The sequence below is a fragment of the Cinclus cinclus genome, chromosome 1, assembly GCF_963662255.1.
Source record: "Cinclus cinclus chromosome 1, bCinCin1.1, whole genome shotgun sequence".
In the NCBI taxonomy this organism is placed as follows: domain Eukaryota; kingdom Metazoa; phylum Chordata; class Aves; order Passeriformes; family Cinclidae; genus Cinclus; species Cinclus cinclus.
The window spans coordinates 59204643-59232437 of record NC_085046.1 but is presented as its reverse complement, the minus strand read 5'-3'; the positions used below and the strand labels follow the sequence as shown (position 1 = coordinate 59232437).

Here is a 27795-nt window from a genome sequence, read left to right as displayed (position 1 = left end):
AGGAGAGGCTACAGTGGGTGGAAATGGCCTTTCTTTGTCCTGCTAGAGGTTGCTGGCCGCTTCTGTGAAATTGGTCTGCATCCACTCATTGGAGTGCAGCCAGTGAAACTTGGAGCCAAATCCCAGACTTCCAGACTTGACAGCTTTGACTCATGTAACTTGAGAAACACCACAAGAATTGCATTGTGGCACAGCTCTATTGGACTGCTCAGGGCACCAGTGCTGGGCAGCAAAGCAGGCAGCAGCTCTTGAGCAGTAAAAACAGCTGGCTTTTACCTCAAAGACATGTCCAGTGACAGATTCTTTAGCTGAAGTCCCAAAAGCAATTTCTGTGAAACAATTCTGTGAAGGATTTTCAGCCCCAGTCTTTAGTCTGTCTTTTCACACCTGCCTTCCCCAGAATTAGCCTGGTGGATAGATCCAGCTCTGCAAGGTTGTTTTGCCATTGCTCTGCCTCATAGCTTAACAAAGGCATTCCTGTTTGCACAGCTCTGTCCATGCAGTTCTCTCTTGCACCACATGCACATCTGTGGGCAGCCTCCTTCTCATGCACTACACTTAAGAGGTTTCTTTTATTTCATAGTTGACTCGGTGTGCTCAAAAAGCAATCCGAAAATAAATTTAATTGGACTCCTGGAAGGAAGATAGTAATGAAAGTCCTGGAAGCAAAGGAGAAGAGATTAACTTCTATCATCTTCATGGTTTTCTATAGCTGTTCCAGGCTTGCATTTGATGCATCTGCATTAACTTGATGTGGAAGAGTCTGTTGATGAGACCTGAGGCACGGTGCAGACACCGAGCCTGGTGTTGGGAGGTGGTGGGGTTACGTAACACTCGCGGTTTCACTGCTGCGCCGGAACACCGTTTAGAGCAGAAGAATCATGAGGTGCTTTTTGGCATTTTTCTTAGCAATGAGGAAAAGGATTATCTGGCTTTGCAGAGGGGGAGAGTCTCATATTTGAACTGCTGGGGCTGTGTTCATCCCGAAAAACTTTTCCATGGCTTTTAGAAGGTCCTGCTCTACAGTGCATGCCAAGCAACTGCAATGACTTAACACATTTAGTTTTCAGAGACTCAACTGAGGAATCTTAGATAGAAGTTTAACCCTGCTAACGTTTGCAAATGTGTCTTGTTCTAGCTGCTAGTGAATTTGCACTCTCACATACAGCAACAGATGCAAAAGAAGAGATGGGGTTCTTCCTGGGATTTTCTAGTTCTGCATACTCATTTAGAAATCAATTTAATGCATTTTAATTGCCTATTTTTCTCCTTGGTTTTCTCTTTACAGCTACACACCAGCAAAAAATAATAAGGTAGAATCTAGCCAGGCAGACTGCTAATGAGGAGGCTTGAATCAAGAAGATTTTAATTTTCAGCATTTGCTCTTCAAGATAGCTACTTCAGCATGCAGGGATGTCACAAAACAGGAATGCTTCTAATGCAACAAAGGCTTTGGGCTTGTACATCATTTTGGTACACAACCAACCAAACCTATCCTTGACCAAACTACAGGAGTCTGGCAACTCTTTTCAGGTTGCTGGCCTCCTCCATCAAATCATTCCAGTAAAGAAAACTCTAATTGTGCATGAAGTAAGGTGTGAAAAGAATGAGGGAGACAAAATTCAAGCTGTGAAAATGGTGTTCATTAAAAGCCCAGTCTCTTGCCAGCCTTTCAAGATCCCTCTGGCAAAGAGAAACTTCTGTCTCTGCCAAGCTGACTGAAGTGCTTCTCAGAAATTCCCCATCCATGGGGCATTTCTGTGAGAAACCAGAATTAGCTCAGTCTGTGGCATCCCTGGACAGCCAGAGCAGGCAGGATAGTACAAAGTCGTGCTGGGTGTTGGAATCCAAGTCAGCCTGACACCAAGGTGCCCCTGATTCCACAGCTAGTGCAGTTCAGCCATGACCTTGGCACCACTAAATGCTGTATCTGAACCTTGCCATTGCTGCTGAAGTAGTACATTGCAGCTGCACGCATCTGTGTCACCAGCCCCACTATAACCCTTCAAGTCCAATAGCACATAGTTCCTATCATTTCATCTTTTAGGTTGAAAAGCTCCAAGTTTCATTCCTGCCCAAGACTCCTGTCTTTGGAAAGGCTGGGCTGCTCAAAGTCTGGCAAAAATAATAGCAAAAGAGAGTATATTTCTTTACACCATTGGACTGTAATTCATTACCTACCTTACATCAAATGTAAAGGATGGTCCTCAATAGGGCACAACCACAAGTGAGGGAATAAAACCTTGGCACCACATTTCATCACCTGGAAAATATTTCATTTCTCCCTCAATACCTCTCATCCCCTGAGTTATCCTATCATGCTGCAAGTACAGGGGAAAGGGGGAGCAGGGACTGGTGTATGCAAGCATCTGGCACAAGGGGCCATAGTCAAAATTGCTGCTAGAGTAGTCCAAATCCTATTCATAAAGTTTGTGAAGGTGAGCCCAGAAAAGTTTAAAGCAATGACTTTGTGTTTGCTGGAGTTTAACAAGGTTACTGACTCTGCCTCAGAAAATGAGGTCAGTAAAATATATACAAATATTGGAGTATCAATATTAGGAGGATAAACTTGGGTTAGGGAAGAGAGAAGTGCAATAAATAGCACCGTGCACCAGAAGAGAGCTTACGGAGCAGATCTCCTGGGGCTCGGAGCCGGGACTTGCTCTGTTTAAGAGTTTTGTACAAATGAGCCCGAGGCTGGCGCGATGTGCCGGGTGTCCAGATGTGAATGACATCATGATAGGAGGGGAGGCTGCTGATAAATTTCAGGAACGCACTAGACTAAAAGAGGATTTGGAGACACTGGGGGGAACAGGCCAATACGAAGGAATTCAGTATTACACAATGGAAGGTTATTCATTTAGGGAGAACGAATAGCACATTTAAATGCAGGTTTAATGAACTAGAGCAGGAGGAAACTAATGAAGGCAAAGACTGCTGGTGCTGAGAAGTGGTAGGAATAGCAGCACTCTGACAAGTAAATAATAGTGCAGCTGAGATATTGGAAAAGAGGGCTCATGCTGCAGCCAGGGAATCCAGGGCTTCGATTCGGGTCATTCAATCCATGTGGCAGTGAGGGTGCTCCCAGCAGTGAACTTGAAGTAAGAAAGAGGCTGGTCCCCAGTTACAGAGAGGAAGGCTACAAAGGGCACTTTACTGCTGGCCCTGTTCTGTGCACTGGGACATGGAACCTTAGATCTAAAAGGAGACGCTTCCAGATGCATGGAAGTGAAGGTGGCCGAGTACGTGTTTGGGCTCACAGGGCACTTGATTGTGAGCATAGCTCGAGACATACTGCCTTCGGAGTAAATCAGGTCAATCTAGGTCTCCTCTGGCTGTGGGGGGAGATGCACTCGGGGGTCAAGTACTGGCAGAGGGTAGAGAATGAGAAGGACTTATAGGAGCCTGTCACTAAAAGCAGAATTTCCAGGAGATGTAGAGCTTATGGGCTAGAGGGAAAGGAGTCCCTTCTGCACTGGAAGGGCATGTGAAGCCTTTCCTGACTCCTGCACATCCAGACTCAACCACTGGCCCCTGGACTGCTGAGTGAAGCAATGCTTCTGCACATGCAAATAGCCCAGGCTTCATGTCCACCTTCCTGGGTCACTGCATCCATGAAGTCTTCTGCAGCAATCCTGCTCCTTCAGATGAAGCACAGACATCTGGGGAAAAAAATGCTTTGCACTGCCTGAAAATGAAGGTGTGATCCTGTGCCTCGGAGGACGGATGAGGTGAAAGCTGCCATCCCCACAGTGTGCAGGAACTGATCTCTACCACAGGTCCCAGTCTGCCACAGACATCATAAATCTGATGTTTCCCTTTCCAAGGAAAGGGTCTGCTCTGCTGCCAGCTTGAGTCCCTGTGTACCCAATGGGCCTTTCCCTCATTAAGCACTTTTGAATGAGGCAAAAAATGTGTTACCACCCCTGTACCAGAAACTGGGGAATTCTAAAACTTTAAATATTTCCAGAGCTAAAATAAGATGCCTGGTACAAAACCTTGTCACTGCTTCTTTGCAAGTCTGGCAATACTGCACAAGTACAAATAGAAAGTTAGACAGGCTCTTATTTTTTAACCACCCTGCATTGCACATTCCATCAGCAGGGTCCAGGAAGAAATGCGGAGCACCGGTGTTTTCATTGTTGATAGTTGTTTTGCTGTGTGAAGAGAGTTCCTGAATCGCCACAGTGAGACCCCAGGGTCACGCAACAGAGACAGAATTCAGCCAGCTGCTGGCATCCACCTCAGCTGGGACAGCTGTGGAAAGGATGGTGCACATCAACCCCAGCCAGCTGCAAGGGTTCTGCCCTGTACCTGTCCACGATTTGGGTTTGTGCAAGGGGCAAACTCAAAAGGAAACAAAGGGGCACTGATGCAGCATGTATCATTATGCAATTATTTCTCTGAACTAATGTCTCAGTTTAATTCAGTCACGGCTTTCTGTATATGGGTCTGCTGTGGCTGTCTGATGTCTATCTTGATTTTAAAAAGTCTCGGTGTCTGAACAGATGACTGTAGCTCCAAAAAGGTTTAAGGTCCTTTGCCTGCAGTCACTGGCTGTGTTCCTAAACTGTCGTTTAAAGAGAGTCCACTAAATCAAAAGCCAGGTAAATCAACAGACCACTCAACATCGTAATGAGACCAGTTATAAGGTAAATTACAACATTATTCAAGCACACAAAATTCCACCTCTGGCATTTGTCCTGCTAAGTGCAATGCACCTTAGAAGTGGTGAAATGATTTCTGGCAGCCTGTGAAAGGGGCTGTATCAGGGGGATGGGAGGCTGAGCCCAGCCTGTGTCTTTGCACCAGCTTCCAGCTCTGGGCAGCATCTGGCCACTGCTCAGGTGTGCTCCCTGCCTTGTTTTAAAGGTTTATGGACGGGTTTTCAAAATGGTGCTGTACCAGCCATAAACACTGGCCATGTGCTGTCTCAGTTTCCAGCAAATCTTGTTACAATTTTCAAAGCAGGGGACTAGAAAGACTTTAATTAGGGCCTTGGTTAGGGAGGCTTGACTTATAAATCTTTTGTTACAATGAATGAAATTCTGAACAGATGCTGATGCTTTTGAAGCTCCAAGACCCAAAAGATGGGCATGCAGGCCCTAAGGAGGTGGCCACTACTATGAATGTTATATATAAAAGGCTGTAAGGATACAAGGGCAAGAAGTTCAAAACAGGACAAAAATTCCGTGCAGAGCATAGGTGGCTTTGTCTGATACATATCTTGGGTTATGAGATTCTGTGTACTTACTGTAAGAAAATGTCTGATATTGGTAAACACTGGAGAGAGGGGTTCCCCCCCAGCCTGCTTTCAAAACACTTTTGTATAGACAAAGCTGAAAGTTTTCATTCTACGGGACACAGTCTAAAGAAAAAATTTGCCCCAAGTCTTGCAAGCAGCTCAGGGCGCCAGTCAGGCACAGCCTGTTGTGCAGTGCTACTAACCTAAATCCTCTGGTGGGGTGAGAACGAAGTTTTGGTTGAATTAGAGATTCCCAGAGAAATCCTGTGGCTACTGTGTGCAAAGGTTCATGCAAACCATCCCTCCCAGACTGCTGAGGCCCAACGGAAAGGAGAGAAAAGGAAAATGGAGAAGGGAATGCACAAACTCACACAGCTTCACATAATATGAAACTAATCCAGTGAACACGAATCAGACTCTTCAGTGATTAAAACATCCTGTATAAATACTCTGCAGTATTTTTTTAAAGTATAGCACTACATGCAAGAGCTGAGAACAGGGGACAAATTTAGTGCTTTGTTTCCAAAGATGAACAGAAGGGGTAAAAAGTGGTCAAAAAGTGCCCACTGAAGCCTGCATCATTTGGCTCCTTCCTGGAGCAAAGGAGTGGTATTTGTGGCTGGGAGGAAGCATGTGTCAGATGGCCAAGCTGCACAGGGAATGCAAACATGGCTCTGGGATCCACAGGCAGCTCCAGCACTGGGAGACCTAGCCCTGCAATCACCAGCAGTGGGAAGTACTGTGATTCTGAAGCACTGCTCCGCACATCTGGTAGAGGAGAGAGAGGGGAGGCTCTTTTTCTACTCCTACCCTCCCTCCTTCTACAGCATACAGATTTTTTTTCTTTTTGTGATTTCTCCAGTACAATCTGTCAGGGCAGTGGAAAATGGGTGGGAACCCAAAAAGGCTCTGTCCCAAGGCAGAGGCTCTGTGGCCTGTTCTGTCCCCTTTCTTACCAAACACTTATCCCATCCTGGCTGCTTTCCCTTGGGAGAGCTGCAGTGCACCAAGTGCACTGTCTCCCACGAGCATCGCCTTGACGTGCAGCCACACAGACGAGTTTCCCAGCCTGACCCGGGCTACACAAGCCACTGCATGCTGTCTCAGCCACGGAGGAAAGGTGTAGAGAAGGGCAGCTGTTTAACCTAATTATTGGTTAAGTGCGGCAAGTGCTTTGTTTTCAAGCACAGCCACCTCTGTGGAGGGGAAAGGAAGCAGCAGCTCACCCCCTCCTTGCTGTGGGACACGTGGATGGAGAGGGACTACCTAGGGAACCCATACAATTCTGTGGCAGATGTGGATGGTGAGAAGAGGGGGCCCAGCAGAAGGACTCCTATGGAAAAGTGGGAGAAGGCTGGCTGCATGGCAGTGATGGGGACAGACACATCCTGATGACAGCACTGGTGACAAAGGAGGATTTCTATCTGGGGTGCATGCCTGTACAGCCCTGTGTGGAACAGAGCTTGCGGACGTCCCACCAGCTCTGCTGGGTGATGGCAAGTGAGGCAGCAGTAGCAGCCACATCTCCCTGTTGTCCACTGCTGACCTCTCCCACATGCGGGCTGCGATGGTCAGCATGTCATGCTGGAGCCCAGGGAGCTGCTTAGAATGAAGCTAGATGTGGAGACCTGTCTCTCGCATCTTCCCTGGGAGGTGAAGAAGCCCTATGAAATCATCAGCCCTGACTCAAATGTCAAGGCCGATATTGGTTCCTGCTAAGTCAGGGACAGAGGTCACTAAAAAGTACTCCAAATAACTTTCTTTTCCCCCTCATTTTTAAACTTGTTTTTACTTCTGTTGAAAGAAAATGTCCTAAAGTTCAAAATAATGAAGGCCAATGGCGGCCGTAGCACTTACAGGCAGGATTTAGGGAGGAGATGTAGGGAAGCAAAGGAAAGAGGGCCAGTCGGTGTGCGAGCCTCGGTGGCAGCACAGGACAAGAGACCTGGCATCGGGGACGTGGCTTTTAGAAACGCCGGGGCGCGTTTGCTACAATGATCCACTGAAACAACAGCCGTCTAAAAATAAGGTTGTTTTCTGTTCTAAGCTCCTTTTAACTTCGTTAGTCATCACCGGCTCCCAAAATAAGCTCCGTGTAACAGTCTCTCCTAGTAGCGGCTGTAAACAAACTCGGGGAGGCGGGAAGGAGGCGCAGGGCCGAGGGAAGCGGAGGCGGGGCGGCCCCGGGGCGGCCCCGCGGGGTTGCGGGGTCGGATGGGCCGGGGGTCGGGGGGCGGCAGCGGGGCCCGCGCTGCGCCGCCGCCGGCTGCCCGCGCCGGCTGGCGGGGCCTTGGAGCGGCGCCACGGTGGTCCGGGCAACGGCATTAAACAGGAGGAAACAGACGGGGGATTCCGTCATTTCGGCGGGGAGCGGGGAGGGGAGGGGGGGGCGGCAGGAGAGTGCCGCCGAGATCAGCGCGGCTCTCGCCCGCCCCCGCCCCAGTCTCCCGGGAAGCAGCCGGGATCTTCCCTCCGCCTCCTCCCGCGCCGGGCAGCCCCGACAGCCGCCCCGGTGGGCGCGGGCCCGGGCACCGCGTCCCCCCTAGCGCCGCCCCGGTGCCGCCCCGTCGTGGTGTGGCGGGGGGGGGGGGGGGCGGGGGAGCTTCCGTCAGCGCCGCCCCGCGCCCTCCCCGCCCCGCGGCGCCCCCTGGCGGCGCCCCGCGGCCCTGCGTGCCTGAGGGGAGGCGGGAGGCCGGGAAAGGCCGCCGGGGGCCGAGGGCTTCCCCCCTCAGTTTTCCCCTTCGGTTTTCCTTGAAAGAAAAGCGTCGCCCTTTTGGTTTAGGTTTCGGGGATTCCCCACCCGAGGGAACGGTCGAGGTCGGTGAAGGGTGCTGCGCTCTTTGGTGGGCACCGTCTTCCACCGCTCCTCACTGGAGGAGCCCGCCCCGGAGAACCGACCGCGGGCTCCCGCTCCCCAGAAGCAGACAGGATTTCGTTTATACTGGGTTTATTTCCAGCTACACAGGGGTGTCAGGCACTAGATTTATAATTCTTTTTTTTTTTTTCCCTTCACACAACAGATATGCTCAAAGCCACCCCAGCTCTCCACACGTCCCATTCCAAAAATTTGGAATGGTCCCCTCTTGCCAGCTGTGGGCGCGGAGGGAGGACGGAGCGGGAGCGGGGGGCGAGGGGAGCGGCGCTGGGAGCGGGGGCGGCGCGGTCCCTCTCAGCAGCTCCCGTCCGGCCCGGGGTATCACGGCCGCGTCGGGGGCCGGGACGGGGCATCCCGGAGATGGGAGGAGGAGTCGCTGTGGGATGGAAATCTCTCCTTCTCCCCGCTACGAAGGGATGAGACACAACTTGTGTTGCTGAGATATTTACAGAATAATAATAAATAATAATAATAAATCTGGAGCGACTGAAACCGAGTCCGCGGGTCTGTTAGTAATTTAGCAGAATGGGATTTTCCTTTCTCTCGCCTGCCAGTTGATGCTCTTTTCCAAATTTCCACAGCGGGGGAAGCCTGCGATTTTTTACATAATGATTTCAGCATGCGAGGCTGCCTCGCCTTTTTTTTTTTTCTTTTTTTTTTTTTTCCCCCTCTCCCTGCTTGCCTCTGTCGCTGCCCGGTCTCCGTTCACTCCCCACCTTCACTTTGCGACCCCGGCGCGCCGCCCGCTCTCCCGCAGGAGGGCACCCGGCTCCCGCAGGCTGAGGGGACCCCGCGGGCGGTGGCGGCGGGGCCGGGGCTGGGCGGGCGCCGTGCCCCGCGGAGGGGCGGGCGGCCGGGGCCCGTCGGTGCCCGCCGCTGCCCGCCTCCCGCTGGCCGCCCGCCGGCGGCGGGGCCGGGGCCCGGCTGACATCACGGGGCCGGGGCGGGGAGAGGGGCCGGGAGGGGAAGGGAGGTGGGGGGGGGGGGGGGGGGGGGGGTGTTTTCCAGCTTTAAAAAGGCGGCGCCGGGCGCGCAGCCCTGCGTCAGAGCGAGACTTCCCTGCTCCGCACACTCACTGCCCCCGTCCCTCGGCTGCAGCTCTCCGCGGGCGGCAGCGCCCGCCGCCCCGTCCCGCCGCCTCAGCGCGGGCAGTGCCTCCGAAGTCCCCACGCACACCCGCCCTCCTCTCCATGCCCCGTCCCCGGGGGGGCGGCGGCGGCGGCGAGCTCCTGTGCCTCCGCGGGCGCGGCTACCACGCCGGGGGCGGCGCGGCTCCGGTCACCGGGTGGTGAAGGCGGGCGGGGGGACGCGGGACAGGCGGGACAGGCGACGAAGGGCCGGCAGTGGTCCAGGGCGCGGCGCCGGGCTCCGCTGCCCCGCCGGGTGGATGCCAAGCGCTGCCCCGCCGGCCGCCGCCGCGCCGCCGTCGCGGGACCCATCCAGCGGGGGAGAGAGGCCGGCGGCGGCCCCGCAGGACGGCGCCCGCCCGCTCGGCAGCACCATGAAGGCGGCGGAGGAAGGTAACGGGCGGCGCTGCGCGGGGCGGAGGGCGGGCGGGCGGGCGGGCGGTGGTGTCCCCCGGTGTTTCCCCGCGGCGGCCCGGAGGCTCGCCGGCGGCTGGTTGCCAATAGGTGTCTCTTTCGCCTCTCGCACGGCGCCACCGCGGTCGCGCCGCTGCTCCCGGCCGCTTCCCGCAGGTCCTGGGCCCAGGCCCGCTCCCGGCGGCGCTGCGAGGGCGCCTGGGATCCGGTCAGGGGCACACGCTGGGGGATTCCCTCCCCATTCCGGGGTTTGATTTAGCCGAGGTCAGTATGCAGCCCATCATTGGAGGCAACCCACGCTCCTCGGAAAAGGAAGGAGTCCCGTGCAGTGCCAGGCGCCGTACCGGCGCTCCTGGCACACCGAGACAGGCGGGCACGCCGCGGCCCGGCTGCGGGGCTCTGCCACCCCGCGTACCCCGCGCCCCCGGCGGGCGGGCGCTCTGCCGCCGCCGTTCCGGCTCCGAGGGGGGCGCTTACCCCGCTGTCCCATCTCTGAATCACGGCTTCTTTCTCTGCCCCTACTGCGAAAGTGCCCTGAAAACACAGCGGCAAAGTTTCTAGAGGGACAGATGGTGGCCGCAGGGCTCGGGACGCGCGCAGCTTCTCCGGGCCCTGCCAGGCTGGAGAGGGGACCGACTTCACCCTCCTCTCTTGCCAATCGCGACACTATTCTCTCCGCGGAGCATCGCTATCCAGCACCTCTTCCGCCGAAACTTTCGGACCTTGCCGCTGCTTACGACGCCTTTCGGCTCCGGTAGCGGGACCCCGCGGGCATCCCCGCCGGGCATCACCTTCGCGCCGCGGCAGGTGCGGGGCAGCTCCCGGCCCCCCGCTGCGGGCCCGGCGGCTGCCCCGTGCCGTGCTCCCTCCTCCCCTCCCGACTGTTCCCCGGCTCCCAAGTTTCCTCCCTATCCCGCCGTTGCTGCTGGGGCTCGGGCAGGGCGCAGCGAGCCCTCACGTCCCTGGCAGAAAAAGTTGTGAGGAAGCGAAGTGGGGAGGCTGTCCATGTCCGCCGCGTTCATTCCGCAGCGTGGGACAACGGGACTCCATTACCTGGGTTTGTCCCCGGAAAGCGGGAAGGGAGCTCAAGACCGATCTCTTTAAAATATTTTCAGTGTATTTTTTATTTTTATATAGATGTTTTCACGCTAGGGGTTCATTGCAGTTGACAAGATTCTGCCAGTGCGAAATCTACAAGCGCGGCTCTGACTGTGGGCTCCGCTTGTGAAGCGGAGAGCCTTTTGGGATGGAAGTTAATTACACTGTATTTAATAAAAGTGGCTGGCATGCCTGTTGCACACTCAGACATCCATGAGCTGTGCGCACAGTGCTTCCAATGCCCTGGGCTCCAAGGGCACTAAATACACCACTTGTAAAAACTACATCCAGAGGCAGCTGACATCGAAAGAGTTCGGCAGACTCGTGTAAAGGAAAAAAAAATCCCCCCTTTTTATTTCTGTGGCATTTCTGATGCCTGTGTTAAAATATGCCAACCCTCGTCGATAGTTCTCTTCCGTGGTGGTGTATTTTGTAAGGGACTAAGAAAATGAGTCCAGCCAGAAAGCGTGACCCAATCCAGGAAACACGTAGGGGAGCCCTGCACGTCAGGATTGCTGCCTGCAAATTAAGTTGCCCTTTGATTACCAAACTACAACAATCAAAGAAAATACTTTATTTCTTGTTTAGTCTGGGAAGAAATGCGCAAAGAATCCCAGTGGGAAGACCTCGTTTTTTTGTTTTTTTGGTTTTTTTGGGTGGTAGTGAGGTGTGGAGTCCTTTACCTTTGAAAATGCCAGTGTTTATGCCAGGTTTAATGCCGTGGACAAGTTACATTCCCCTTCAGGCTGGGGGGGCTGCAGCTGGAGCAGACAGTCTGATGACAGTCTCATCCCTTGTTGAACCTGCTTTATGGAGTTGGAACAGCTCCAGTTAACTCCAAGGAGAGGTGGGTGGGCAGCGGCCGAGCTGGTGGATCGGTCCGTGGGTCGGGCAAGGGCGGCTGGTGACGCGGCAATGGCCTTGCCAGGGCTCACCGCCCCCCCCATCGCTCCTTTCGCTCTCCTCAGTTCGATGACACAGTTTCAAACCGGACTATTCGCAGGAGGGCCGCTGTTACTCTGTCCCCACATGTGGTATCACTTCGTTTCTAACCTTTCCATGGCACATCTCTCCTCTTTCTCCACGGGAAGGGTGGCAATCGAAATGTTTAATTGACAGCACTAATACTGATGTCACTGGCAAATCAAGCCGTCTGTAAATAGTGTGGGACAATTCACCAGCCTTGCAGGTACCACATGCGGGAGAGGCGAAGAATCGAGGGCAGCAGGTACTTGGAAGCTTCTCACCTTCCTGCCCGGGCACTCCAGGAGATGGGCGTCTGGAGCAGAGCGGCGGCAGGGAGGGGTGGCACTGCTGGAACCGGGGGCCTAGCGGCTGGGGCGAGGCGGCTGTCCCGCCTGCAGGCCCTGGGCAAAGGCACAGGAGAGACACATCCGTACGGGGCAAAGGCTGAGGGATGTGCACGGGTGAAGCAGGACGCTCCTTGCGGCGCGGCCTGAGCCGGCGCCCCGGGACGACCACGATCGGGGCAGGCGCTGGGGGAGGGATTCCCCTGCTGCCAAGGCCGTCAGCGCACTCGGGTGACTCAGCCCCGGCACTTCTTCGGCCCTCACGACCCCGCCGGGGCAAAGCTCAGCTCGGCTCCTGCGAGAACTCAGCCTGCAGCGAGGCTCGTCCCGGAGAGGAGGGAGGAAAAGTATAATGGGCTCAGATGGAAAAAAATTGTGTTTTCCTGGCAGTTTAGGACGGAGATTTCGGTCGCAAGCCTGGAAAATGGTATTCCCTGAGTTTATAAGAGAATACTATTTCCATCACTGCTGAAAATAAAAAAACCAAAAAAACAAAAAGCTGTTCCCTTTGAAACCCGGCCTGAAGCTTCGGCAGCTGAGGAGCCGAGCCAAGCTGCTAGGACGGGCGCCCCTTTTCCGGGCGGGGACCTTTAGATCGGCCCGGTGTAACATGACAGTAAAGCACCTCAAAACATAAAGTCTTCATTTACCTTTTCCGTAATTTGTATCCCGTTCCAGCGGGAAGAGGGACAGGCGGGGCAGAGCCGTGCCCGCACCGCCACCGGAGCCCTTTGCAGGCGCCCTCCCGGTGAGTGCGGCGGCCCGGAGAGGACCTTTCCGTCCGTGGCGCACGGAGGCACCGTTCCGAGTCCCGCTTTGCTGCGCTTTTTATAGCAGCTGGCACTAGTGGGTGCTGCGACTAAATGAAATAAATAATTAATAAATGAAAGCGGAGCCTCTTGGCTCACAGACGCGGCGTGGTGGGCACCCACGGAAGAAACGTTTATAAGTTGTCAGCGAAGAGGGGACAGACACACCGGTGTACCCCCTGAGTGGGCTGAGCAGCCCTACCTCCTCACTTCCCTCCCGCCGAAGCGCGGAAGGAGCCGCTCCAGCCCCCCCCCCCCCCCCCGCCCGCCGTTACCGCCGGTCGGGAGCAGGTGAAGTCCCGCTCTCCGCCCACCCCCGGGCTCCCCATCCCGCCCACGGCGAGCTCTCGGCGGTCTGGGGTCTCCCCCGGTGCCGGGTCCCCCGGATGGGGCGAGGGCTCCCCGCGGAGCACGGGCTGCGCTGCGGGGGCAGAGCCCCGGCGGGAGGGTGCGGGTGGGGGGGGGAGCCGGGCTCCGCGCTTGTTTGCATCGACCCGGAAACATCAACAGCGGGCGGGAGGGCGGATCGGAGGCGGCGGCAGCGGCAGCGAGACAGGCCGCCCGTCGGGGCCGAGGTCACGTTACCAAGCGCAGCAGCGGCCGCCGTCCCACGCCGTGCTGGGGCTCCGCGCAGCCCGGCCTGCCGGCAGCAGGTGTCCGGGCGCGACGGGGCGAGCCCGACGGGGCGGGCCGGGGCTGCGCCACCACCGCTGCCAGGGTGCCGGAGCGTGGAGGGGGTCGCGGCGGGAGCCATGACGGGCGTGGAGGCCGAGCAGGAGTTTGACTTCGATTTCCTCTTCGAGTTCAAGCACAGCGATGAGGGTGGAGGTGGGTTGCGGCGGGGCGGCCGGGGCACCTCCGGGCGTGCTGGCGGCGGGATGCTGCGGGGAGCCCTCCTTGCGCTGCCGTTCGGGAGGGAGAGAGGCTATCTCCCTTCGCGGGGAGCGGGGCGGGGGAGCCGGCAATCCCGGCCGGACAGGTCGGCCCGGCCCCGGGCGGTGCTTGTCGCCTCAGCCGCGCCGGGAAGCGGCGAGCCGGGATAGAGTCCGGCCGGGAAGCGGCGAGCCGGGATAGAGTCCTGCCCGGGCGGCCGGCGCTCCTCTGGCAGCGCCCTGGCAGCAGCCGAACGAGGTGCAAGGGAAGACGACCCGGGGTGCCGCCGGTGCAGAGTTTTTAGATGTTTGGAGTTGTTTGAGATGTCCGGATCCCCGCGCTGATCTCTCGCACGGCTTCCTCCGCTGGCTTTGGGTCTTGCCCGTGGCAGCGATGGGCCGGTTGAAAACTCACTTCAGCCCCTTTCCCCATCCCCCCGTGAGCCGAAGTTAGGCTCAGGGTTTAGCTTGAAGGTCATCCGCAAATAAAAATAACGGGCGTGAATTTGTCACGGGTCACAACTGTTCCCAACTCTGGTGTCTCGGTCCGGCTGTCTGTTTTTATGGCTTTAAGCAATGCTTGAGGTGGAAACGAGGCGAACGAGCCTGGAGCCGGCAGAGAGAGAAGGTTGCCGCTTCCTGGTGCGTGGTTAACTCGCTGCAGTGTCGGTCATAGCGGGTCACCGTAAAGAGCTCTTGTACAAGTGGATGACTTAACGCTGCCTCGGAGTAGGGCTGTGTTTGCTCTGTGCCTTATCTTTTTGCCTGTAAATTCTAGTAGGTTTGCAAATCCTTGCCTGCCTAACGCAGCCTGCCAGGATATGAGCGAAGGTGTTTGAACCTTTCCATCTCTCCTCTCCCCAATTGCCCACCTCTCTGGCACAAGGTCGGTGTCCAAATAGTTATTTTGAGCTCCTGGTTTTTAGAAGAAGGCAGTTTTTAGAGCTTTGCACCAAGCTTTTCAGAAAAGTGTTCTAGTGATTAGACACCTAAGTGTCTAAAGTGGAGGGGCCTAAGCAAATTAAGTGTCAAAGTCCTAGTCCGAGAAAAGTACCTAACTCCATTAGGCAATTTTGAAAGCATGAATTTAAACACAAACGTAGATGTAGCTTCATCTTGAGCAATGTAAGACAACCCTCATCTTCTCTAAAGACCCTACAAGCTGCAGGTGCTCAGCATTCCTATTTAAAGTATGTAAGTAAAAAAAACCATGTTGCTCAGTGTCTTGCAGGATCAGCCCATTAATGACAGAATGGAATAAAACTTGCTTGCTGTGAAATTAACTAGAGGGGCGAAAAGGAGCTTTTTCACTGCTGCAAAGAAAAATGGAATATGTGGAGGTGTGCTCACAACTCAAAAGTGTCCAATTTCTTATCCTAGTTATACTTAAGTGTGGATTTGTTGGAACAGAACTGTTGCAAACCTACACTGGTCTGTCTGAAACTGGGGTTTGGCTCAGAATATTAAAAAACCCTATTAAATGTGTGTGTCTTGGTAGTCAGTGCACTGTTTTTGGGTGCCTCTGTGAATCATAGTCATAACAATGACACCATAGCAAAGGTATTACCTGCCTTTCATCTGCTTCAGGACTGTCAAAATATCCTACATAGCTACATTAAGTGATGCAGCATTTTATTTCTACTTGTCTCATTCACCCTGGTGGGGAAAACATCAACATGTTATAAATGCTGACTATGGATGTGTGTTTGATGAATTTTGTAAATACGGAAGTTTTGGAGAATGAGCTTTTTCAGAAATTGTAGCTGGTGGTTTTTAGCCCACAAACCAAGGTCTCTGCCTTGTTCCTAGTTCTGGCCTTTGAGGTATTTATATTTGGTGGACATATTTTCTACATGCTGCCTGTAATTTTAAGGTACCTAAATATGCTTGGAAATCTTTGGATCTTGCATCTTTCTATTCTGTGTATTATTGTATGAGTTGTGTCATGTTATTTTTCTTGTCCCTTTAGAAGTTGGCTTAAAAAAAAAAAACAGTTGTAAAAGTGGCTATTCCTTGTCATGTGAATTAGGGAACTTGTTGCTCATAGTACTTGAACCTGTCTTTTAATATATATTTTTTTTTAAACTGGATTCCAAAGGCTCATCTGATCTTTGTATTGCCTATTCAGCCTGGGCTGCAGATCTCCAGCAGACTGCAGTGTTTGAATTTCACCCTAGTCTTGATTAGAATTGGAGCAAACTGCTGGGCTCACAGTACTTATCGCAGTTATTTTGTTTGTTTACCTATTTATTTTTAATACAAGTTCTAAAAGCACTGATTCTGCAGTCAGCAGAGGCAAAGCCCACCTGGTGGGTACAGAGCTGGGGCAGGCTGCTGAGCCCTCAGTCTCCTGCCTGGGCTGTCCAGCTGCATGGCAGGGACCGGCTGGGAGTGGTTCCCAGCTGTGCCATGTCACCAGTGCCTTCCAGCTGTATGCCAGAGCAGGAGGCTGTGGAAGGGTATGTGGAAGAAGAGCATAACCAGTGTCCCAGCAGCAGTGTGGTGCCATGGACATCACATTCCTCTGGAGCTGGAGAAAGCAGTGAAGGGGCTGAAGCTGCCCTGAAGGCACTACTCTAGACCCTTTCTCTGAGCTAATTTCTGAAAAAGATAAGGTCTTACCACTGTTGCAGCACGTTGAAGGTTTTTTCCATGAAGGGCAGGAGGGAAGTGGTTGTGGTCGCGGTGACACTGGGTTGGTGTGGCCAAGTTGCAGGGCAGCAAAAAAGGGACCTGATTTTGGAAGGAAGGGATTCTGATCCCCCAAGTAGATCTGCACCTGGATGTGACCAATGCAGTTGGATTTTGTCAAGTAGCACCTCTTTTGCTGTATTTCCTTCCTCCCTCGTTGTTTGAATTGCGCATGAAGCTTCAGCATGTTTTGAATAATCCAGTGTTACATGTGGCACACTGCAGTGTAATTTAATGACCCTTCCTGAGCAAATTGCCAGTATCTGAGGGCAGACTAGAGAGTGAGTTCAAAAGCTGTTGTTGCTCATCATTCCTGACTGTTACTTGCTATGACATACATCAGCTGGAGTTGCTGTGAAGCTGCCACAGCACATTAATTTTTCCTAAGTACCGTTTGCCTTTGAGTCGTTACCAATGAGAAAGGTGAGCATGGGATCACGGGTGGATGACACCAGAGAGGGCTAAGCTGATAAGCAAGAGAAAGAGAATAGCTGGCTGTGCTGGTTACCAGCTTGGAGGCTCGTTTGCATTTGCAGAGCTCCCTGGTTGCCCCGGGAATAGCAGCTGCAGTAATTAACACAGCCTTTCCGTATCTTCTGAGGGAAGGTGTGCAAGATGACTACCAAGGGAACTTGCCTCCTGGGATGGAAAGGGACATGTGGACTGGCTGTGGCCACAGGGGATGTAGAATTTCCTTCTGTCCTGCTGGAAGGTGATGCTGCTGGCATAATAAACCTCAGGGAAGTATGATGCATTGCAAGCACAGCTTGGGGCTGGAGCTGGGTGCATTTCCAGATGGCTGAGAGGAACCTGTACACCAGCATTACCCAGACTCAGAGTTCAGCACTCATTGTCCCTGGTAGAAAGCTTTTGGTCTCTTTTCCCAGCAGAGATACTGGCATTAGGGCTCATGTGTCCTGTGGACACAGAGCCTCCCTATATCAGAAAGAATAAAGATGATGATTCCTCATCCCACCACATCTCAATGCACCAGGGGCATGTTGTCCTTGGTTGACAGCTGCCCACTTCCCCAGTGGACAGCCCACCCATATCTCTGGGTGGCAAAAAGAGTCACATATGCATCCCTGGGACAGGGGAGCAGACCTGAAGGAGTCTTCCTTCAGCAGACAGCAAGACAAGGCAGAGATGATTCAATATGAACCAGCTTTGAGACACTGGTCCCTGTAAAGCAGCCGAGATGGAGGCATGTGAAGGGAATGTTTTTCTCTGTGCTTGGTCAGGGATCCATTGGCAGAAGGCTGTGACATGATCTGTCACCTTCCAGGTTTTCCACAGTGGCTGTGCAACTTTGCACTTGCTTTTATGCACCCTGCACTGTTAAATGGCTGGAGAGCTGGCCCAGAGTGCGCTGCTGGCAGCGCTCGATGTGGCGTGCACAATAATCAGCAATTTCACTGGAATTTCAGCTGTCACTGAGTGGTGAGACATCCATGTTTATCCTTCACCTGGCCTCTGCCAGTTGGGCTGGAGGATAAGTGGTCCCAGAAACCAGAGCAGATCAATAGATCCATCTTTTTCCAAAATCCTAGTTAACTGGAACCACTTGGAAACTTGCTGTAATGGAAATTTCAGTTGTGTATAATTTTTTTAACAGAATGCAGTTGATCTCGTTCTTTGCTTTAGTTTGCCTCCACTTTTGTTTTTTTGTCCAGTTTTTTGTGTATTCCAACTTTTCAGGGAGAGAGTTTGGCTCACTTACGTAAAAATACATCTCTTCAGTTGCTTCTCTGAACGCTGCTGTCTCCCAGAATCCTGAAACAATGTTGTTTGAAGACTCGTTTTTTTGCTGTGAAGGTTCACCAAACAACTATGTCCTCAGGACCAATTCTGTCTGTGTACATGCCCTATCCCAAGATACCTTGTCTTGTTCTGCTCAGTTAGTGGCATTTTCAAAGGTGCAAGTCTGCAGCTGTTCCTGCAGCATGACAGGGCTGGATTGTTAAGGAGAGCTGTGCTTTTGTGTGTTGTGCCATGTCCCTCCATTTCAGCTGGGTATGTTACTAAGTGAGTATATTTGTGCAGCACCTCATGTCATTCTTTGTTGTTTGTTTGTTTCTTCCAGAACACTATAATTATGCATCTTCAAATGTAAATGCTGGTTTGCCTCTAAATGTGGCACATTCCTCATTGTCAACTCCATGTCATGGCCTGCAGACATCAAATCCCGTCATTTCAGTTGTCCCATCGACAAACCATCCCTCTGGATATGGAGGACACATTGACAGTGGAGCCTCCGAGTACTACCTGCCACCAAGCATGAGACCTAATGGAGCTCCAGCACTGGAGAGCCCCAGAATTGAGATCACGTCTTACATGGGATTGCATCATAACAACAACCAGTTTTTCCATGATGAGGTGGAGGAGGCCATGCCTAATGCCAAGCGGTCGCCTTCCACTGCCACTTTGAACTTGCCGAACATCGAGGCATACAGAGACCCATCCTGCCTCAGTCCAGCGAGTAGCTTGTCTTCCAGAAGCTGCAACTCCGAAGCATCTTCCTATGAGTCCAACTACTCGTATCCATACACTTCGCCTCAGACCTCTCCGTGGCAATCCCCGTGTGTCTCTCCGAAGACCACCGACACAGAGGAGGGCTACCAACGCAGCATGGTGGCCTGTACTTTGCTCAGTTCCCCAAGGCACTCTCCATCAACGTCTCCCAGAACAAGCATCACAGAGGAGAACTGGCTGGGGGCTCGCAACTCTAGGCCTCCGTCTCCCTGCAACAAGAGGAAGTACAGCCTCAATGGCCGGCAGACCTCCTATTCCCCACACCACTCCCCTACTCCTTCTCCACAAAATTCTCCCCGGGTGAGTGTCACGGATGACACGTGGCTGGGGAACACAAACCAGTACACCAGCTCCGCCATCGTTGCTGCCATCAACGCCCTCACCACTGACAGCACCATCGATATGAACGATGGGATTCCCATCAAGTCGAGGAAGACTGCCATTGATCACACCCCATCCATGACTCTCAAAACTGAACCGGCTGGCGAGGATCATGGGACCATATCGCCAACTGCTGACTTGTCACCAGAAGACTTCTCCAGCTTTCAGCACATCAGGAAAGGAAACTTCTGTGAGCAGTACCTGTCTGTGCCACAGCATCCCTACCAGTGGGCCAAACCAAAGCCTCTATCTCCAACATCCTACATGAGGTAAGGAACCCTGACTTAGAGGGCAATTCCTATATTATCTCTATTGCATGCTTTGGTTTCCTCCTTCCTCTTTCTGTCTCTGTTTCCTGCCAAATCTGCCCATCCTCTCACTCCACTTAACTGTGTCTTGTGACACTGCCTCTGTTGTTGGTGTGGTGTGACCACGAGTCAAGCCTTGAAGGGTAAAAGAGGCTGTTCTAGGAGCTGGCTATGCATAGGTTGTAACCAGTTACCCACTTTCCAGGGGATGAGCCCAGGCTGGGCAGTCTGGAAATTGGGTGCTCAGAATCTCAAGGAGTGGGACAATTTGATGCTGTCAAACCTGTAGCTTTACTCGAAGTTTGTTATGTCTCAGTATTTTTATATTGCTGGACAAGGATATGGTCTCATTATGCTGACTGTTGCAGGGCCTTTTACATTTATGCTTTGTGCGCAGTGAATACAAGTTAAGTAAGAATATGATTCTTTTGTGAATTATTTCAGCTTATCTGAAATTATTTCAGCTCATCTGACGGCTGTCTATCAGTCTTTATCTGTCTCTAGTGGACAGTGATTCTCTGGTTTTTTTTGTCTTCCCCACTACTTCTGTTTAAAAGAGAAAACCTAATTTTCCAGCTGATAGTCGTTCAATCTGTTCGTCAAATTTATTTATCACAACAGGGCTCTGGGTAGGAAGCAGCACAGAATAGCTGAAATCTGAGTTACATTCATTGCATTCTCTTTCTGTCGTAGTTACAGACTTTATTTTGGAGTCTTCTGGAAGCTGTAATATGCAGAAGCATGTGGTCCAGCATTCCAAGGGTTAGTAAAGGGTGTTCCTAGTCCCTGGTTGTGATGGTCACCCCCTTTCCTCCTCCTCCCCAAGCACACATGGCTTCTTGCTCTTGACAGTGAAGCTGCCTTTCTCAGAATGGAAGTAGTTAGTGTGTAGCTGAAGTGTTTTAATTAGTGATGTGTTCCCTGGTTCTCAGCCTTCTCAGTCTCACCTTTCTTTAGCCAGCACCTCTCTGCCATGTGCTATCTCCTGAAACTGAGGCGGAGTGATCCATGGCTCTTTATGTTATAGCACACTTCCCTTCCTCATCATTCTCATTCTCCTCTGTAGTGCCAAGCTCCTTTCAAAACCCTGGCTCAATTCAGCACTGGGAAACGCAGCAACTCCTTTGGGTCTGGCCACCCAGAGTTAGGCACTCACTGCCTTTCAGAGCTAGGGTGGAGACTCCTAACACCAGGCAAATCCTTCAGAGCCTTCCCATTTACTGAGAAAAAGCCTTTTATGTTCACCCAGTGCAGAGCCAAGTAGCCCACGTTCATCAGAGAGGCCGGCCCTCAGCTGTTGTGTTGGGGGCAGCGTTTTGCCGACGACTTCAAGGGCAGGAATAGGACAGTCTGACCAAACAGGCTTTTATCTTTCCGTTGCAGCGAGCGGCTGTAGGCGCTGTGCCGTGGTCCGTCAGGAGGCACCCGGCGTGCCTGTGCGCTAACATAAACAAGAAAGGTGAAGTGCACAGAACTAAGCCCCACTATGTTGTGTATTTAACATTTTTTCCACTGTTTTGGTCTTGTATAAAATATGTTTCCTGGTTTGCAATATGTTTCCATGTGATCTCATTAACTCGTGCTCTAGGGCAGTTGGAAGTTACTGTTGAAATGTGATTTTTAAGTTATTTTACCAATCAGATACACTGACAGTGCTTCCTTCCACCAAAAATACGTCTCGTTTTATGTATATGAAAGTGCTGGGCAACTGAGCACGGACGTCAACAGGATCACAGCCTACGCAACAGAAACTGTTATTTTAAATCTTTCCAAAAAAATTGGTTAAGAATTTGTCACAACAGAGCTGGATTTTTTTCCTGTTATGTTACACATCTGTTCTATTTCAAATGCGAGAGCTGGAGGGGTGGATTCCAGCAAACAACTCAGGCTCCAAAATCTACCCGGTCATAATGATTTTGAGATAACCAGATCTGATTACCTCCTCTGTCTCTTCCTGAATATGCGGTACAGTTTTCATCAAAAGCCAGCATGCCTTGGAAAATCGCTGACGCCTTTCCCTCCCTCTCCTGTATTCCCATCTCTCTGGGAGCAGGAGGGAGCAGGCTCAGGCACACCATTGGCTGAGTGCTGTCTCCTTTCTCAAGGTTTTAGAGTGGGCATCAGTCTAAAAAGGAAATTGCTTTTTGCCATTGTTACTAAAACTGATGATGTTTTAAATTTGTCGTAATTAAAGTTCAGTCTGCTTTAGACTTTTCAAATTCTGGAGCAGGGGAATAATAAGAGTATATAATGAGAGTATAATAATGCCTGCCTTAACAGAAATAGAGTCTCTGTGTATTTTGTGAGCTCAGATGCTCAGCCCATTCCCCAGGCCGTGGGCTCTGCGGTGCAGATCTGGGCTCACACATCTCCCTCCAGACGATGAACAAGTGACTGTTCCTGCACGGGACTCGGCGCGTGGCTGCAGAGGATCACAGGACAGGGTGGGAGGGTAGAGCCTGACCTCACAGCTGAGGCTTGAGCTGCACAGATTAATCCCTGGTGGGGATTTGTCTGCAGTCCTTTGGTTGCAGACCAGGGCCTTGCACCAAATCTTTGGATGTAGAAAATGCTTAAAGACCAAGCAGAGATTTCAATGGGAAGCTTTGGAACAAATGCTGAGGTAACAGTGGAAATCATACCTTTTCTAGACCAAAATGAGTTACCTAATATACCAGTCTGCCTCAAAAAGCCCTGGAGGTAAATCATGATGCAGAGAGTCAAGATATGGTCTTTGTGAAGCTCTCTTTCAGCTTTTATCTCCAAGATACTTTTTTTTTTTCTATTTTGGTATTTGTGCACTGTGCTGTCTCACTCAAATGCAACTATTTTCTGTATTATCTCTCTTAGAGTTACTGCAGCAAATAATTTTAAGAGAAGCACTCTACTGGGCATTAACGGTACAAGCAGGTGATGCTCTGTGTTTCTCAAACTCTTGCTGTGTCCGTGGTGCTCCTTCTGTGTCATTTCTCCATCTCTCCCAAGTGTTGTGTAATGCAGAATGTCTTGTGGGCAAAAATGTCAAAACCAAAATGGAAGTTCAGGACTGGACTTCTGCCCTCAGCTGTGGGGGCACTGTTAGTGACTACAAAAAAACTACAATTACATTTTTTGTATTCTGTACCTGCTCATAAGCAGGTCCTTAATCACCCTATATCACAACAAAAAGTATAGGCACTCATCTGAGTGCCATGTTTCTAAGTATCCTGCACATTTTATATTACTTCCTCTTCACCTGCTGTATTTGACTAAACACAACCCGAGATTTCCGGGAACCAGTTTGTTACTCTTTGAAAAGTAATGCATTGTATTTATAACAAGTGCTATCAATTTAATCCAAGGAGAGTGTCGTCCTTTAACACTTGAGCTTGCTCTAAATGCAGTGTTTTTCAAGAGAGAGAGAAATGTTGGGTTTGTTGGCTGGGCAAATGGCATATATGAGGTCTACCACACCAAAAGGAGTTTCCAGGAACAGACAGGTGATTTTTAAAAACTCCTTATGGTGTTTTCTTCCACAGATTTTTTTGTTTGTTTGTTTGTTTTTAAACAGTCATAAGCCACATTTTCTTTAGCTGCAGCCTCTTTTCCAACCTCAGAAATAGGCATGTATGTTTTTGACCTCACAGGCACATAGTTATATAGTTTTACATATGGAGACTGAAGCTTGTACCTAGAGAATGTGTGGTGGTTGGATACCTCTCTGCAAGTTGCAAAAGCACATTTGACTTTTTTCTGCATCAGTGAGCTTTTTTGGGTTTTTTTGTGGACTTTCTGGATTCTACTTTTAGGACTCTGGTAGTATTCAACTCAAGCATGCAAAAGTTGAGATCCCAAATTATATGATTTCTTTACAAACTATGATTTCAAAATATTGCAGACATTTTGCTTATTTCTTTCGATTTGCAGACCTTCAGATAATTTTGATTTTGTGGGAGCTCTTTGAGAGTTTGTTTGGTTTTGGTTTTTTGGTTTTTGTTTTGTTAGAGGTGTTTTATTCCAGATTATGAGATTAAGGGCAACACTATTTGGGAAAAGTTGAGTTGCTCAAGAAAAAGGCACCAGCAATCTTAAGGTGAGATGAGATGAGATTGAGATGAGATGAGATGAGATGAGATGAGATGAGATGAGATGAGATGAGATGATGAGATAGCCAGCGGTGCAGCAGCACCGGATTTGCTGACCTGTGCGTCCATGGTGAACTTGTGTGTTTAGGGCAGGCAAGAGGAAGTTCCTCAGACAAAGCAAAGGCAGGGATGTCTGGACAAGACTCAGTGGAGTGGGGACTTGTGGCTGTGTGGCCATCTCCTGGGACTCGTTAGTGTTAACTGAAGGGCTGGCACTGGGAAGTGAACAGGGAAGAGCCCAAAATGCCGCTAACCTTTTTCTCTTTACTGCTCTATTCCTGCTGAATAGGGATGTTTGGATGCTTTCAACATGTTTGTTTTGCTATCATGTAGCAGTGACTTTTTATTACGTTTGGTTGCTGTACCATAAGGCTGAAGACTACTTGGAAGCCTGTCTCAGTAAACTGATATATTTTTGTTTGTTTGATTCAGTCCTCCCCACGCTTTCTCCTGACTGTGTTTCAGTTCATTCAAACAACCCTGTGAGCATCTTATTAATGGCCTTCCTTCACCAGCTCATTTTGACACCCCAGGATTCTAAATTCAGAATAAACAGAAATGCGATGCCAGCCACTTGTTATCTCCATTCCTGCAGCAATAGTTTCTTGTCCTTTCTCTAAGCCATCAAATGTGAAACTTCCCATGCAAACCAATCTCTGAGTGTGAAGTTTTAGGACAGAGGGGTGAAGTATTATGTGGGAAAATGATGACGACTCATGTTTTCAGACTTCAGCATAAGAAATTCCAGTTCGCCTCATGCACTTCACAGGGGAGCTACTTGCTCCACATGCCAGCAAAGTACAGCTAAGTCTGGGGTGGGACACAGCATCTATTTTAACAGCTCACAGCCAGATTGCTCAACTGTCAGACAGGAAATTCAAAAAAAGAGAGAGTAAAATCTGCCCACGTTAAGTCATAGGTGAAATATAAAGCCAGGTGTATTTTTCTGACCACAATCAAGTTGGTGGACACGTAGCCATCACTGTTGTTTTCTTACTCTTTCAAAATCACACACAGGGATCTTTCACAGGCATCCACTTGGATGAGTGAGACGAGTAATAAATAATAAATTGTAACCATATTTGCATTTGGTGCAGAATTGGAGCAGGTTCAAGCTAGCAGCTTGGTAAAAGTTTCAGCAGCCCTGTGGTATCTCTAGTTTGTGTTTTTGTTTCTATGGGAGAACTCCTTGTCAGAAAAAAGTAAATTTAGCACAGGGCATCCAGTTTCAGAAGTACTCCTTCTAGGTCACTCACTTTACTTCTGGTGCTGAAAGACACTGAGCATCTTCCCGCTTCTAGCAGTGGCTTATGCCACTCTCAGTCTGCTGTCTGGGGTAGATGGCTCCATGCTGTAGTACCTGGCCAAGAGCAAGGTTAGTCCCAGGGTGAGACTGGCAGTTGTTCTTATATCTTCTGCAGTTTAGGACAAAAACGTTTGTGAATCTCTTTTTCAAGTGGCCTTGGGCACCTAGTAGCTTAGGAAGAGTAATGATAATTAGCAGCCATGTGAAAATGGGCTTAAACACCTTTACAAAGTTTAGCAGAAGTTTTTGGCTTTGTTTCCTCCCTGTCTATATTCCAGTGGGCTGCTTAGTATCTTTCTATTCTTTTTTTTCCCCCTGTTTTTTGTAACTTGATAAATCTTTCTGCTAAAGGCAGAAGTCAGCCAGACTGGATAATCTGTTTTTGATTTAATCATATTGTGTATCTGGTGTATGCAAAATAAATCACTATTCATCTGGTTTTTAATCTGATTTATGTGGGATGGAGTTATATTGAGCCAGTTTTCTACAGCCTAGCACCAGGTTTTGTGAACCTGTCTTGAAGCAACCATACCTCATGGCAGCATTTAGGAGGACTACAGTGAGATTTATTAGGGCGCAGAAGGAATGGGACAGGTTTTCAGCTGGTGGAAAATGTCATCTGAGGGGAAAACACTGCTGAAGACCTTTTATTCCTTTTCTTGACTTCTGTGGTGGGGCTCTTCTCCACTCCACGTGATGCTGGCTTGATGAGGTAGTTGGACCTTTTCAAATTAATATTTGCAGCAGCCAGATTTGATTTTACCACTACGCCATTTGTTTGGTGGCTTTTTCCTTTAACCATATTTAGCCACAGAAAATTAAGTACATGATGAAGATAACCTATCATAGGAAATAGCTCTGACAGCCCCAGTCCATGACACTGCTAAATGCATCACTTTGCTTCCTTTATCAGGAAAACTCCCATTAGCTGTCAATTTATAATTGGGCAGGTGGTGCTTTGGAATTAGGATTGTATATGGGAGGCTAACAGCAAACTATATTTTTGTCTTCAGACTTTATTTGAGAACATGAATTTAACGACTGAATTATACTAACATTTTCAGGTGCTGATTTGAAAGCGGGGGGGGGGGGGGGGGGATGGCTTGTGTGTTTTTTCTTTGGTTCTTCTTTTTTTAAAGAGATGTCATCAATTACAAAACTATCACTTCTGTGTATCTTAAAAAAAAATTCCAGCCCTCTTAACTTGAGGGCTACATGCTGTCAGTAAGAGTTGTCCTTTTTAGTTAAGTGTTAAAAATTTCTAATCTGATAGATGTTTTATCCTCAGAAAAAAAAAAAAGGTCCATCAAGTGAGAATTTACTTAAAACCAGAAACATCTGTTTAAAAATGTGTGCTGATCATCACCAGGAGAGACACAGCTGTTTTACTCTACTCTTTGTCATTTATCATTACTCAAATATGCTTCATCCAGATTCTTTTTTCTTTTTCAGACTAAAATATGTGTATCTAAATTGCTAGGCAAAGAGCAGTGGCTACATACAATGGCCATCTGTCTGTAATTTTCTGCTGTCTCTTCGTTCCTTGTATGAGTGTGTAGTAGCAGAAGAGCTTCCCCTCACCTCCAGAGTGTGCCCTGGCCATTTTGGGGGAAAGGCTTGCGCAGGAACTCAGAAGGTACAAAAACCTGCCTGTAGCTGGGTCAGGAGATTCCATGTGTGGAGAGGCAGAAGGAAAATTCAGAATTTGTTCCTGGCAGGATCCTGACAGTGGAGAGAGTGCCCCCCCTGGCTTCTCCTGACTCTGGATGTTCGTGGAAGCTCAGAACATGCACAGAGAGAACACTTTTCTTTTAGATAAGCTCCTACTTAGGGTGGGCTGGGGTGGATGCTTCTCTTCCTCTCTGTTACTGGGCTCTGTGTCCTGCAAGCTGGAGAACAGAATAGCTTGATGTTTGGAGCCTGCAGCTTGCCAGTGAGCTGTCCTGGGGTAGCAGGGTGTGCCCAGGGAGAAAAGGTGATCCTGGTCCTCACCCAGGATGGGACTGGTGGCTCCAGCTGACCACTGTAATGTGTACAGTGTGTGTCCATAGGCATGCAAATACATGGCTCAGAGTTGTAAACAATGAAGAAAGACAATGTAGGGAACCTTAGCACCACCTGAAGTCTCAGCAGTGCATATGCACACAGTCTTTAGCAGATGTGAGTTCAATATGCTCATGATACAGGGCTGGGTAAGCACTCACAAAAACCCAAAAGGAAAAGCAAAAAGTGCCCATGTGGTAGTGGTAGAAGTCCTGTTCTGCAGTGGAGCCAGCAAGGCTGCTGAGAGCTGTAATGCCTGAGAAGCCACAAGTGCACTGGGTGTGGATCCCTGGGATGGTAACAAGGAGTATCTAGCCTCCAGCTGAACATGTGTTTGTAGTATATGCATCCAGTGTGGAAGCTCTTGCATATCCCTTCCCTGTCAGGCAGCTCACAGGGAAAGGAAAGATTTCAGCTGTGCTCAGATTGTCCTTGCTCCCAGGCTGCAGTAGTGAGGCAAGGATTCAGTAAATCCCCAGTGCCAGCTTCCTCACAGGCTGGGGAGAGCAGGTGAGCCCTCACCTGCAGGCTGTGGTGGCACAAGTCCTCCCACCATGCCAGGGAGCCCTGGCCCATGGCACCTACAAAGGGCCACAATTTTCTGCTCGCTGGTTATCTTCTCCAGGCTGATGGGAGAAGTAATAAAGTTTCACGTAAAAG

General features: G+C 50.5%; 1 protein-coding gene across 1 annotated transcript in view; it reads left to right on the top strand.

Moving 5' to 3' along the window:
* The first annotated feature begins 9507 nt into the window (after positions 1-9507).
* Positions 9508-27795, top strand: part of NFATC1 (nuclear factor of activated T cells 1) — an 87644-nt gene continuing 69356 nt past the window's right edge. The window contains exons 1-2 of the mRNA XM_062507768.1: positions 9508-9640; positions 18525-19623. Of these exons, the coding sequence (XP_062363752.1) occupies positions 9508-9640; positions 18525-19623 (1232 nt within the window). The remainder of the gene's footprint in view (positions 9641-18524; positions 19624-27795) is intronic.